General features: G+C 45.8%; 1 protein-coding gene across 4 annotated transcripts in view; it reads right to left on the minus strand.

Annotated features, from left to right (window-relative positions):
• The window catches only part of hps3 (HPS3 biogenesis of lysosomal organelles complex 2 subunit 1), a 44,488-nt gene extending 35,206 nt beyond the window's left edge, over positions 1–9,282 (minus strand). For 3 of the 4 annotated variants that reach the window (XM_061824279.1, XM_061824280.1, XM_061824276.1), the window contains exons 1-6: positions 9,153–9,239; positions 8,966–9,036; positions 8,615–8,776; positions 8,459–8,530; positions 2,347–2,440; positions 2,139–2,212 (exon numbers count right to left, since the gene is read on the minus strand). In XM_061824279.1, the coding sequence (XP_061680263.1) occupies positions 2,139–2,212; positions 2,347–2,440; positions 8,459–8,530; positions 8,615–8,665 (291 nt within the window). In that variant the 5' untranslated portion in view covers positions 8,666–8,776; positions 8,966–9,036; positions 9,153–9,239. Of the gene's footprint in view, positions 1–2,138; positions 2,213–2,346; positions 2,441–8,458; positions 8,531–8,614; positions 8,777–8,965; positions 9,037–9,152 lie in introns of all 4 variants that reach the window. The other variant, XM_061824277.1, reaches the window with a different exon arrangement.
• Positions 9,283–14,451: the final 5,169 nt, after the last annotated feature.

Raw genomic sequence — 14,451 nt, forward strand, 5'->3', positions numbered from 1 at the left:
ATTTAATCGAGAAATTTACAGATTAATGCATACAAAATCAGGAGAACTTCATCATGCATAAAGACACTGACCCAAAACACACGGCCAACACAACAAAGAACTTCATCAGGGGCAGAAGTATCAGAATCACAATCAAAATCAGCTTTATTGGCCAAGCGTGTAAAAACACTCAAGGAATTTTTCTCCGGTAGTCTGACATACAGAACAAGAACAACAAAGCAACAACAACAAAGAACAAGATCTTAATCTTTGACTGACCAAGTCAATTACCAGATCTCAACCCAATGAAGCATCACTTTTACTTCCTGAAAGAGAGACTGGAGGGAAAACCCCCCAGAAACAAACAAGAAGTGAAAAACGCTGCAGTAAAAGCCAGGAAAAATATTTCAAATGAAGAATTCAACTGTCAGGTGAAGTCAATGGAATGGGTTACAGGTTTGATGCAGTTGTTGCAAGTATGGGTTATGCCACTAAATATTAAAAGTTACTCACTTTTAAGTTACTTGTTAACAGTGTTACATTTGTTTTGGTGAGTTAACACATCTAGATGTAAATACGATGAAATAAAAGCTGGAATTCTGATATTTTGTCTCATATTTATCTTGTGATCTGAAACCCAGATATTGTTAGTGTACTGTCCAATAAAAACAAAGGAATTGACCTCACCATTCCAATACTTTGAAAGGGGACTGTGTTTTGAATATTTAATTTGTTTAGCATAATCTCTACTTGTCTGCTCCTTACCATATCAAATGTACAGTTGAAAGCAGATGTTTACAAACACTACAGTGCCATAAAAAAGTATTCCTGATTTCTACTTTCATTTTGCATATCTATCACACACAAAGGTTTCAAATCATCAAACCAATATTAATATCTCTAAGAGACAACACAATGAAATAGAAAAGGCAGTTGTCAATTGACAATTTCATAAGGCACAAAAAAATAAATAAAAAACTCTGACCCTCTGTCAAAATGTAATTGCCCCCTGAACCGAATAAAAGGGTTGTGCCACCCTTGGCAGCAATTACTGAAACCAAGCATTTGCGATAATTGGTGATGAGTCTTTCATGTCCCTCTTAGAGAATTCTGTCCCACTCTTCTTTGCAGAATTAGTTCAACTCTGCCATACTAGAGGGCTTTCTAGCATGAACTACGCATTTAAGGTCACACCACAACATCTCAATTGGAATTAAATTCGGACTTTGACTTGGCCACTCCAAAACAGTCACCGCATGCACGAGTATAAAGAAGCCCTAATATATTCAACATTAAAATCAGCAAACTAATGAGATTAATATAGCAGCATTTCTTTACTAATACAAAATGTACCAGCGGATCAACTCTTCTCATGGGTGTTCCTTATGCTTCGCGGTTCTGCTGGGAACCAGGGCCACGACCCGCAGCACCGTAATGCGAAAATACAAAATACCAGTGCAACAAATACTACACACGCTGATATGGTGAGCAAAAATGTTAGCTAAATGTAAGCGTAGCAAAAGACGACATCCGCTCCAGAGGTGGGTAGGATAGTCAAATATTGTACTCAAGTATCAGTACTGTTACTTAACAATATGTCTCAAATAGTCTTTTAAAAGCATTACTTGAGTAAGACTAAAAAGTTCAAAGTGAAATTATTACTAGGATATTGAGTAAATAGTGAGTAACTTCTGCTTTTTTTTTTTTTTTTTTTTTAGGATTTTATTATATTTTTTATCATGGTGTCAATACTTCACAAACTTTAGTCCACTTTTGTGATGCATCATGCAGGACATAACCAAGTTCCGCTGATCAGAAACTAATGCTGTTACCTCACTCTTATCAGTGCATCCAACAAAATTCTCTTTGTCCCTATCTTTAGGCTTTGCCATGACAGTGTTTCAGACACTACTTTCTGGCCATGGCTTAAAGGTGGCAGACATTCATGTGCTTGCGTAGTCAATCACAGCGCGGAAGCACCAGAATTTGACAACACAATTAACGAAATTAATAACAGCTCACTCATAGACATACTTTGGAATAGGCAGCAAGTTATTTGGTGGTTTCATTTTAAACTGGCTTGTTGGGCAGGTACTCCTACAACCAAACTCTTTGGACAGAGGCAATTAAAAAAAAAAATGGATTTTTCATGAATTCACCTGGTAACGCCAGTTGGTATAGGCTCTCAGGTAGGTGGCACTATTCTTTTCCTCAACAGTGACCAGGTAGTCTCCTACATGTGATTAGAACAAGAAAAGAACCAAGGAAGTTATATGTTTGGTACCTTGCTATCATACAGTTACATTATTGACCAAATGATTCTGTACATGTAAAATAGACAGTGGCGGAAGAAAAAATATTTAATACCGATATCACTGTGGAGGATGCTCCGTACAGTTCCCATGGTAGCGAAGCGACAGATAAGAGGACAGCCTTCCTGCTCCAGATTGTAGGCTTCCACCTGAATTCCACACAACACATTCACTCCCCTGTCTCCCGTCAAAAAAATATTCTGACAGCATGACCACAAACTCTAGTTTGCTCATGGAGGATGTACATTTAACATTGTAAGACAGAAGTGTGATACTGTACATCATATTGTTTTCATCCAATGAAAACACATGCTGTGATTTCTCGTGTATAATGCTCATTTTACTTCTCAAAATAATTAAAAGTTAATAGTGCTCATTAAACTTGGGTATTGGGAAAAATGGGGAAAAAACTCTCACATTTTATAAATTATACCACCATCTTGAGATTATGAAAAAGCACTTTCATGGCAATGTGCCACTGCCATCTAGAACAAAGATTTCCGACCTTTATAGAGCCAAGGTACATATTTTACAATTGAAAAATCCCACAGCACACCAACAAAAGTAAATGTCACCAAAACATGATCGATTAATTACTGTATGTACTTCCTGCCAACTAATAGAAGAGATTTTTTTTTTCTGTCATTGTGCCTCACTTCCATAAATAGATGAATAAAGATAATTATTTCTTGGAATAAATGTTTTTTTAGAAATTACATAAAATTGGATAACTTCCCACGGCTCACTTGAAGAGCGCTCATGGCACACTAATGTACCCTGGCACACTGTTTGGGAATCACTTATCTAGAAGTTATAAAAATAGAAAACTTTCATGAACAATATGTAAATGGTACATATGACTACTTATGCAATGGGGCAAAAAAATTTCATTTAGTGAGTAATTCATTGTACAAGTTCTCCCACTTAAAAAGACGAGAAAGGCCTACAATTTTCATCATAGGTATACCTCATCTAATGAGAGAAAACAAAAAAAATTCCAGAAAAATCGCATTCCCTGAATTTTCAAGTATTTCCTAGCCAACTATGGTGGAAAATAAGTATTTTGTCACCCACAAACAATGTTCTGACTTTCGCACAACTGTAACTTCTTCTCGGAGTGGCTCTTCTGTACTCCACACATGACCTGTATTCACGGGATCAGTTTTAACTCATCAGTATAAAAGACATCTCCACAACCTCAAACAGTGACAGTGCAAACTCCATTATGGCCAATGAAACCAGAAACAAAATTGTAAACCTCCATCAGGCTGGGAAGACTGTATCAGCAATAGGTAAGCAGCTTCCTGAAAGAAATCAACTGTGGGAGTAATTATTAGAGATGAAAGTGGACTTTCGTGAAAATTCCTGAAAATACGAATGCAAGCACTCGGGGGGTCCGGGGACATGCCCCCCACTCCCCACCCCGCCCCCGGGAAATTTTAAAAAAAATGGATGCCTGTGGTGCATTCTGGCGATATCTGTGAACGAAATTTAGACAAAAATTGAAAGTAAAATTTCTAAATCCTAACCAAAAAAACACCATTTATGCATGTTTGTTCAATGTTGTCAACTAACATCCGGATTAATTTTAAGCAATTTTTCCTCAATTTTCCAGAGCAATTTTCATGGAAATTTAAAAATCCATAATTCCGGGAAAATCCGGAGGACTTTCATCACTGAACTATTTAATGTAAGACATACAAGACCACTGATAATCACATTCAATCTCAGGCTCAACAAGGGATCTCACTCCGTGGGGTGAAGAACAGCAAGCAAAAATCTCATGACCACACGAGGGTGGGGTGAACCTAGTGAATGGCCTGCAGGGACTAGAGTAACAAAGGTTATTATCAATAACACACTACGTCACCAGAGACTCAAATCCTGCAGTGCTAGACGTGTCTCTGTTTAAGCAAGTTCATGTGCAGGCTTGTCTGAAGTTTGCTCTAGAGCATTTGGTTGATCCAGAAGAGGATTGTGAGAATGTCATATGGTCAGATGAAACCAAAATAGAACTTTTTGGTAAAACCTCAACATGTGTTTGGAGGAGTACGAGTGCTGAGTTGCATCTACTGAACACCACACAGACCATGAAGCATTGGGGTAGAAACATCATGCTTTGGGCTGTTTTTCTACCAATGGACCAGGATGACTGATCCATGTAAAGAACAGAATGAATAGGCCCATGTATTTTTTTTTCAGCACTGAGGATGAAATTTGGCTGGGTCTTTCAGCAAGACAATGATCTCCAACTCATTGCCCAGGCTACGAAGGAGTAGCTTTGTGAATAACATTTCAAGGTCCTGGAGTGCCTCAACCAGTTTCCAGATCCCAACCCCAAAGTGAATCTTTAGAGGGAGTTGAAAGTCTGTGTTGCTCTGAGATAGTACCAAAACATCACTGCACTAGAGGAACTCTGCATGGAGGAATTGGGAAAAATACCAGCAACAATCTGTGAAAACTTTGTGAAGATTTAAAGAAAAATTTTGGTTTCTGTCATTGCCAACGAAGGTTGTATAACAAAGCATTGAGACGAACTTTTACTAACCAAATACTTATTTTCCACCATAATTTGCAAATAAATTATTCAAAAATCAGACAATGTAATCTGTGGTGTTTTTATTTACATCATTTTGCCTTCCATAGGTGAAGTACTGTATAACTTCGATGAAAATTACATGCCTTTCTCATATTTTTAAGTGTGAGAACTTGCACAACTTGTGACTGACTAAATATTTTTGTCCCACTAAATCTAAAGTTGTGATCATAGGTTTATTCATTTACTTTTTTTTTTTTTTTTAAAGGTACTATACAAAAGAAGCGGCAAGGTGTCGCTGCAATAAAGTTTGGCCTCACAGTTCTGAGGACCATTTTTCGATCCCGGCCCTACCCTGTGTGAAGATTGCATGCTCTAAATTCCACTTATCAGAGGTAAGGTCATGGGGGCAGTCCTTTTAGTAGGGAGGCCCAGAATTCCCTTTCCCCAGCCACTTTCTTGACCTCTCCTGAGTGATCTCGTGGTGTTCCCAGGCCAGCCGAGAGACACCGTCTCTTCAGGGTGTCCCTGGACATCAAGGGACCACCGGTCTTATCCCGGTGGGACTTGGCCGAAACACCTAAGCAGAGGGGCATCCAGGAAGCATCTGAATCAGAAACCCCAGCCACCTCCTCCGACTCCTCACAATGCAGCGGCTCTACGATTTTATCTAGCTAATGTGCATACTGCTCATCCGTGTTTGTGCGCCTGTAGTATCTTCACAATTTGTGCCCTCCTTTTTAGACATTATCAGAGTCAGAATCAGCTTTATTTGCCAAGTCAGTAAAACACACAAGGAATTTTTCTCAGGCAGTCGGTGCTGCCCTGGTACAACATACAGAACAAAGAACAACAAAGCAACAACAACAGATAACAAGAGACATTTCTATTTCTAGGAACTATTCCTGATAAGAGTTTTGCAAAATGTAAAATATTCTTCATTTGGAACAGGTAAGAGATAGAAGTGTGTCAACGTCTCACATTGTGTAAAGCTTGTACAGAGTCTCTTTACCCGTTTACGGTTCCCGTTATAGATATCGTGCAATGACAATTGTGCAAAGGGAGCAGTTTAAAGTGATGAATCATGCCGTAGGCTACAAAATAGATTACTAATACTAATACTGATTGGACTGGATTGAGTATCCCAACTACAGCACAAGGCAGAAAATAGTAAATTTGCTGATCAAGAATTTAATGAGGGGAAAAAAACTGTTCAAGTGCCCGCTCGTTTTGGCTTGCATTGATCTGTCACGCTTACGGACAGAAGGACCTGGAAGAGGTAGAGGCCAGGATGTGGAGGATCCAAAAGGATCCTGCCTGCTTTGGACCTAGTTTGCATTGCATGTAAGTCCCCAATAGTGGGTAGAGTCATGCTGATAATCCGTTCAGCTGTTTTGATTGCCAGTTGCAGTTGGATTTTGTCTTTTTTTGGGCAGCCCCTAACAAGACTGTGATGGAGGTAGACAGTACTGATTGGATGACCGCTGTGTAGAACTGTCTCAGCAGCTCATGTGACAGGCCATGCTTCCTCAGAAGCCGCAAGAAGTACATCTTTTTCTGGGCTTTTTTGAGGATGGAGTTTATGTTAGTCTCCCACTTCAGGTCTTTTGAGATTGTAATTCCCAAGAACTTGAAGATCTCGACAGTTGACGTAAGGCAGTTGGACAGCGTCAGGTGCAGCTGTGGTGAAGGATGCCTCCTGAAGTTCACAATCATCTCAACAGTCTTTAGAGTGTTCAACGCCAAGTCGTGTTGACCACACCAAAGCTCCAGTCTTGCCACTTCCTGTTGATATGCAGACTCGTCACTGTCTTTGATGAGCCCTGTCTTTTGATGAGCGTGCTGTCATCTGCGAACTTCAGGAGTTTGACAGTTGGATTCCGCAAGCTGCAGTTGTTGGTGTAGAACAAGGAGCGCAGAGGGGAGAGGACACAACATTGGGGTGCCCCGGTGCTGATAGTGCGCGTGGATGAGGTGGTGTACCCCAGCCTCACCTTCTGTGTCCTGCCCGTCAGGAAGTTGTAGATTCACGGGAAGATGATGGGCGAGACGCTGAGCTAGAGAAGTTTGGAATAGAGGAATTCAGGGAAGATGGTGTTAAACACAGAGCTGAAGTCCACAAACAGGAACCTCGCATAGGTACACTTGCTGTCGAGATGTTCAAGGATGAAGTGCAGGCCCATGTTGACTGTATAATCCGCAGACCTGTTTGCTCGATAGGCAAACTGCAGTGGGTCCACCTGGGGGCTTGTGGCACTCTTGAGGTGGTGCAGCACAAGGCCTTCAAAGGACTTAATGACCACAGATGTCAAGGAAACAGGCCTGTAGTCATTAAGACCTGAGATTGCTGCTTTTTTGAGGAGCGGTATAATGGTGGAGTGTTTAAAGCCGCTGATATTTCACACAGTTGTAGAGTCCTGTTGAGGATCTTTGTGAAGACAGGAGTAAGTTAGACTGCACAGACTTTGAAGCAGGACGGGGACACAAGGTCTGGGCCCGGCGCTTTGTTGATCTTTTGTTGTTTGAAGATCTGTTTAACGTCCCTTTCAAGGATGTTAAATGGTGGAGTAGAAGGTGTTTGGAGTGTAAGTGTCTATTTCAAATCTAGAGTAAAAGCTATTTAGGTTGTCGGCTAGCCCACTCTTGTTTTCTACCAGGGGAGAACACCGCTTGTAGTTCGTAAGCGATTGCAATGCTTGCCAGACTGATTTGGAGTCATTAGCGACAAGATATTTTTCCAGTTTGGCTACATAGTCCCTCTTTGCAATGTTAATTTCTTTAGTCAGCTGGTTTCTACTGCAATTGTAGAGGGCCCTGTCCCCACTACAATATGCAATCTCTTTAGCCTTTATGGCCCCAAAGAAGAACCCTGTGTCTTTTAGCAATGCTTCTGCAGCCAAAAGAAAATCCATTACTCTAGAAATTAAGCTCAAGATCATAAGAAGATTGGAGAAAAGAGCGATACTGACGAACATTGGTAAAGCGCTAGGCTTCAGTTGGTCGACTGTGGTGACAATTATTAAAGACAAAGCCTGTATTTTAGTGCATGTGGAGGGTTCCAATCCTATGTCCTTCGCAATAACTTCTTCTCAACCACTTCTCAGCATTAATGGTAAGTACAGCATCTTATTTGTTTATTTCAATGCATTTGTCTTTTTAGACGAAATACTTTGAAGTAAATTCTGACTTTAATGGTGAAATCCATCTTGAAACGATATTCGTGTTACATTACCAGCATTGGAACTGAAGTCGTTCGTAACCAGAGGGCTCCCTGTACGACATTTTATTGGAGTGGTCTGACTGTGATCATGAAAGAAAAAAGTTGTGGAAGTCTGATCCAAGCATTATCTGTTGCCTAACCCACATAGACAAAAAGTTTTTTTTTTTAATTACCTCAATAGGCCGTCATATATTAACAGTTGGACCTCAAAAGACACCCAACAAGGCTAAAAGTAAACTAGCTTTTGTATTTAAAAAAATATTGTGCATGATGTTTTTTGAAGAGTCGAACAGAATGATGACATGAAAGCCGATCAGCATAAGATACCATTAAGGTCAATCAGATCGGTGTAAATTCTAATCAGCAGTATAGAAATTGATGGATGGATGGATAATAAAAATACAGTATAACCTTGCATCCTCCAGTGGTGACCACAAACAAGGCCCTGCCTCCACAGCAGAACAACACAGGCTCCTGCTCCACCTGGACACATAGACAATGAATATTAAAGCTAAAGAACAAACAACATTCAAATTGGCTGTCTCAATTTATGAGCGCTCCACTGACCTGTACTATCTGCTGTGAGGCGTAAGGGTGGCAGTTGTATACGTGCACCATTTTTTTATCCACCGCTGTGAGAGCTGATTCAATGAATCAGGACGGAGTGAAAACGTTTATAAAACTTTGATTTTATCTACTTTCGCTCTCATCTGCAGGTTACAGAGCCCCCTGCATAAAAGAACATTTAATTAGGGTGTTGTAAGCATTTATATTCCGCAACAGTCAATGTGTTCGAGGGGAAAATGTACTTTCAATAGAATACCATTCAGAACACAAGAAAACAAAAAACACTGTAACTCAAGAACCACTATTCCTAATAGTAGTTTTGTCATAAATGATTATGAGCACTCTACTCACCGAAAGCAGAGAAAAGGCAAGTATGTGTGCCACGCTCTTCTAAAAGATATCACATGCTACAGTCTTGTGAGCTGAATCAGGGGTTGAAACAATTGACTTGAGCGCATGTTTCACCTTTTCTCCACTCACCCTCGACTTACAGAGTATCGCATTCGCGGAAAATAAACATAAAACGTGGATAACCCACCTGTAGAATTGTGTAATGCTCTGCTTATCGCCCCTTCATGTTCGAAAGCAGCAGTTGAGGCTTGAGAGATTTGACGCGGCAAAGCAGGAAGTCAACGTCAGAGCCAAAACAACTGTGGACACGCCTCATTTCTCGCATTGGCGCATTCTCCAGTACATTTAATTGGCTGTTCAAAAGTCTCTTGCGTTTCAGTTCAGCCCACTCATTTGTCCAATGGCTGGTACGAGGCCATTTCTTTCTACCACCATAATCAGTTTTTCGTGACTATAACTTCACTTTCTACATCCAACATGAAGTTTTCAATTATTATGATCTCTCTTAATCCCGCCATCGGGTTATTTTAAAGCAAGAGCCTTTAAGTCTAAATTTTAGGACTGTGTGCATCTCGAGCCAAGAGAGCTCTTTGGTGAGGTTGTGGTGGTCTACATAATTCACCCACAGGACCTCGAGTTAGGTTACAAGGTTCTGCACAGACGTTCTTTTTGGTTACACTTCTGGTGTTAGTGTGTAAGAGAGTTCCTGCCGTAATGGGTTCACTCTGTTGATGTCTGCATTAAAACGAGGTTTGCTCCGATATTCAACACTCCGCCTCCGACTCCTTTTCTTCGCTGCGACACTGGTGACCCCAACGTCAGTCCCGGCGTTTCCGAGACTCGAACCGAACATGGCGACCGCCATCCTCAAATTGTCGGAGTTTTGGGAGACATCCGCAACAGCGTGGATTCGTACAGACGGAGGCTCGATTCGCCCTCCACGGGATCTCGGATGATGCCGTGCGTTATTACCACATTGTCTCAGCCCTCAGGAGTTCAACAGCGGCCAGATCAGTGAGTTTCATCACATCTCCCCCAGCCAGTGATAAATATTCTGAGCTCAGGCCTCACCTGCTCAAGGTTTTCAAGCTTTCACGGCTAGAGCGAGCCCGACATCTTTTGGCTATTAATGGACTGGGGGACAGCAAACCTTCCAAACACATGGAAATGATGCTAAACCTGCTGGGCACGGAGGAGCCCTACTTCCTTTTCATGGAACTGTTTCTCAGACACATGCTGTCCCATGTTCAAACAGCACTCACGAACACTTCTATCACTGAGCCCCGGGCCCTGTCTGAGGAGGCCGACTATTTCTTCCTCGCCACCCAGCGCTTCTCCCCTGAGGTGCTGGACCCGGTGCGCAGTTACTCGCCCCCGTGCGCAGGGGTGCCATCCAGCAGGGGCCCCATCGCCACTGACGGCCACACTGGCACAGGCTTGTGCTACTTCCACGCCCGTTTTGGCGCAAAAGCGAAGAGGTACCGCACCCCTTGCAACTACGACACGGCGGGGAAACGTCAAAGCCCGCGCTTCGTAGTGGCCGTGAGCGCGGGCGGGAAGAACCGGCTGCTCTTTGTCATGGACACCCTTTCTGGGCGCAAATTCCTTTGCGACACTGGCAAGAAGCTAGCAGTCACTAAGTCCGACTTTGCCAACTTGGAGCGCCTGGGCATCGTCCACCGCTCGGATAGCACGTGAGCCTTGCCGCTACACTTCGTCCCTAGACCAGAGGGCAGGTGGTGACCGTCTGGAGACTACCGCCACCTTAACGACGCCACTACACCTGACCGTTACCCCGTCCCCCACATTCAGGACTTCTTGGCCCACCTGGCGGGCAAAATCCGGTTCTCCAAGGTTGACCTGGTGCACGGTTATCACCAGGTCCCTGTGCACCCCTCAGACGTTCCCAAGACGGCTGTAATCACACCGTTTGGCCTGTTCGAGTTTCTGAGGATGCCACTTGGACTGAAAAACGTGGCCCAGTCTTCCCAACGGTTAATGGATTCGGTGCTCAGAGACTTGCCTTTTGTGTTCATCTATATGGACGACAACATCGTCCCCAGCGCCTTGGAGGAAGAACATCTGAAGAACCTTCAGGACCTCTTTGCGAGACTCGAGCGGCATGGCCTGATCATCAACTCTGCGAAGTGTGTTTTCGGGGTGCCCTCCATCAAGTTCCTCGGGTACCTCATCGACAAAAACGGCGCCGCCCCCCTTCCGTCAAAGGTGGAGGCCGTCTCCACTTTTCCTCGACCTCGCTCGACTCAGGGGCTCCGGGACTTTCTGGGGATGATAACTTTCTATCACCGGTTCATCCGCCGGGCGGCCTACACCATGCGCCCACTGTATGAGGCTCTTAAGGGCAAGGCCCCTAACCAGGACATTGAATGGACGGCCGAGAGGATGGAAGCCTTCTGGTCAACGAAGGCCGCACTGAGCCGGGCCGCTATGCTTGTCCACCCGTCCTCCGGGGCCCCTGTCGCTCTCACCACCGACGCGTCGGAATACGCCATTGGGGCCGTACTCAAACAGTGGGTTGGCGGCGCCTGGCAACCGCTTGCCTTTTTCAGCCGTCAGGTGGTCCCCAGGGAACACAAATACAGCACGTTCGATAGAGAGCTCCTCTGCCTCTGGTTGGCGATCCACTACTTCCGCTCCCTACTGGAAGGCCGTGAATTCATGGCATATGTGGACCACAAACCCCTCACTGTCGCCATGTCCAAGGTGGCGGAGCCGTGGTCCACCCTCCAGCACCGGAAACTGTCGTTCATCTTGGAGTACACTACAGACATCCGACACATCGCCGGCAAATCCAATGTGGTCGCGGACTGCCTCTCCAGGGCGATTGTCGGCACTGTGCATCTGGATCTTGACTACTCCCGTATGAGCGCGGACCAGGCCTCGGACCACGGGGTACAGACCTGGGTCAACTCATGCGGGGCCTCTCAGCGTGCGAAGGTGCATCACCACGCAAAAGCCCATGTGGAGTCCTTTGCTGTCCCCGTTAGGAGGTTCGACCATGTCAATGTTGACTTAGTGGGTCATGCTCGGCCTCAGGTGCGCCCCCAAGGAAGGACTGATGTCCTCGTCTTTTGGGGTTGGCCCTCACCCACGCCGGGGGTGGCCCCCTTTGCCCCGACTTCCTGCACCTGGCGGGGGGCCTCGACCCTGTCAGGGCCCTGGCCCCTTGACTCAATGGACTGTGCGTCCCCCCGGCCCCTGCAGTGTACACCCATCGGTGTCGGGTCATCGTCCCTCCACGGCACAGGGACTTTGACTATGGGTGAATTCTGGGGGGGCTGGTGTGGTGGTCTACAGAATTCACCCATGGGACCTCGAGTTAGGTTACGAGGTTCCACAAGGACGTTCTTGCTGGTTACACTTCCAGTGTTACTGTGTTAGAGAGTTCCCACCGTAATGGGTTCACTCTGTTGGTGTCTACTTTAAAACGAGGTTTGCTCCTATGTTTAACACTCCACCTCTAACTCCTTTTCTTCGGCGCTACAAGGTAATATAAATGGTCACTTTAAAATTAGCTTTAATTGAATCACAGTACTGTACGTCCCTCGACCCTCATGATGATAAGTGGGTCAGAAAATGGATAGATGGATGGATACTCTACGTTTCATTAGACACAGGTGGGTTTCTTTTTAAGGAACTTTGTCAATTCTAAAAAAAAAGTTAAGGTAAGAAAACAATTCAGTTTTTGTGAAACATGAATAGGAACTAAACCCAGTATTTGTTCCTATTCATCCATCCATTCATCTTCTGCCACTTCTCCGGGTTGGGTCGCGGGGAAGTAGCTTCAGGAGGGATACCAGACTTCCCTTTCCCCAGCCACTTCTTCCAGCTCTTCGGGAGGGATCCTGAGGCATTCCAAAGCCACCCGAGAGACATAGTCTCTCCACCGTATCCTGGGTCGTCTCCGGGGTCCCTTTCCAGTAGGACATGCCTGGAACACGTCACCAGTGTCACGAACGAGGCTCGAGGGTGGACCCAAATGCACGACTCCAGAGGCAAGCAGGTAGTGTACAGAAAGCCTTTATTCGGTCCGTGGTCAATGATCAGCGAGTCAGTCAGGAAAAGCAGCAGTATCAGAAGAGGCAGGCTTACTAGGATGGTCAGGGAACAGGCGAGGGTCGGTACACGGTAGGTCGGGTATACGGGAGTGCGAGAACGAGGCATGGGAATCAACGATCTGGCGGAGGACTAGTTGTCCCCCCTGTCCTATAAGTACCGGGTGTAATCAGCCGAAACAGGGTGCAGGTGTGTGCCGACTAATTGGCTGGCCACGCCCAGCCTGGGGAGGATGCCAGGGGCATGACAGTACCCCCCATCCCTCAACGGCCGGCTCCCGACGGCCCAGGAGCGTCTGGATGGGCCGCGTGGAAGTGCTCGATGAGGGAGGGGTCCACAATGAAGCGCAAGGGGATCCAAGAGCGCTCCTCCGGTCCGTAACCCTCCCAATACACCAGGCACTGGAACCATCCATCCACAGTGGAAGAGAGCCACACTCGCTGCCCCACCCTGAGTTCTGGTGCGGCTCTCCTCTTGCGGTCCGCTGCGGACTTGGAGATGTTGCCCATGCACAGCAGCGTCCTCCGGGCTGCATCCCAGCTCCGTTTGCAGTGCTGTACCACTGCCAGGGCCGACGGCACCGTGGAGTCTGTGGCCAATGAGGGAAACAGAGAGGGAGGATAGCCGTCCACAACGTGGAGTGGAGCCATACCTGTTGAGGCGGAGGGTAGGGAGTTGTGGGTGTACTCAACCCATTTGAGGTGCTGGCTCCACGTGCTCTGGTCTGGTCCCATCTCTAATTCCTGATTTACCCTCTCTGTTTGGCCGTTAGACTCCGGATGATGGCCCGAAGTTAGACTTGCCGAAGCGCCGATGAGGGTGCAGAATTCCTTCCAGAAGCGGTAGCTGAATTGCGGGCCTTTGTCCGAGACGATGTCCTGGGGAACCCGTGGTAGTGGACGACCTCGTCCAACACCAGCTGGGCTGTCTGCTTGGCGGACGGGATCTTCGGAGGTGGCACGAAGTGAACCAGCTTGGAGAATCGATCCACTACAGACAGCACAACTGTGTTTTCCTGAGAGGTTGGTACGCCGGTGACGAAATCCAACGCAGAATCTCTGTTGGACCACAGAACGAGTTTTTGCCACACCCGGGAGGCAGACCGTCTTGTTCGAATGGGCCCAATTGACGACGTCTCCCTGTGATGGAACAAAGAACAGGCGATCAGAGGAACAATCTGCAGGCGGTGGCGTCTCTCCCAGGGCCTCCTTCACCCGCAACTCGACCGCCCAGGTGAAGCCGCACACAAAGCACGCCACTGGCAGGATGGGAGCCGCTACGGACTCTGTGCGCTCCCCTTCGTGGATCTGTGAGAGGGCGTCCAGCTTCCCGTTCTTGGAACCTGGGCGGAAGGACAGAGTGAAGTGGAAGGGGGTGAAGAAGAGAGCCCACCTGGCCTGGCGGGCTTT

This window comes from Syngnathoides biaculeatus, chromosome 7, assembly GCF_019802595.1.
Source record: "Syngnathoides biaculeatus isolate LvHL_M chromosome 7, ASM1980259v1, whole genome shotgun sequence".
NCBI classification, from domain to species: domain Eukaryota; kingdom Metazoa; phylum Chordata; class Actinopteri; order Syngnathiformes; family Syngnathidae; genus Syngnathoides; species Syngnathoides biaculeatus.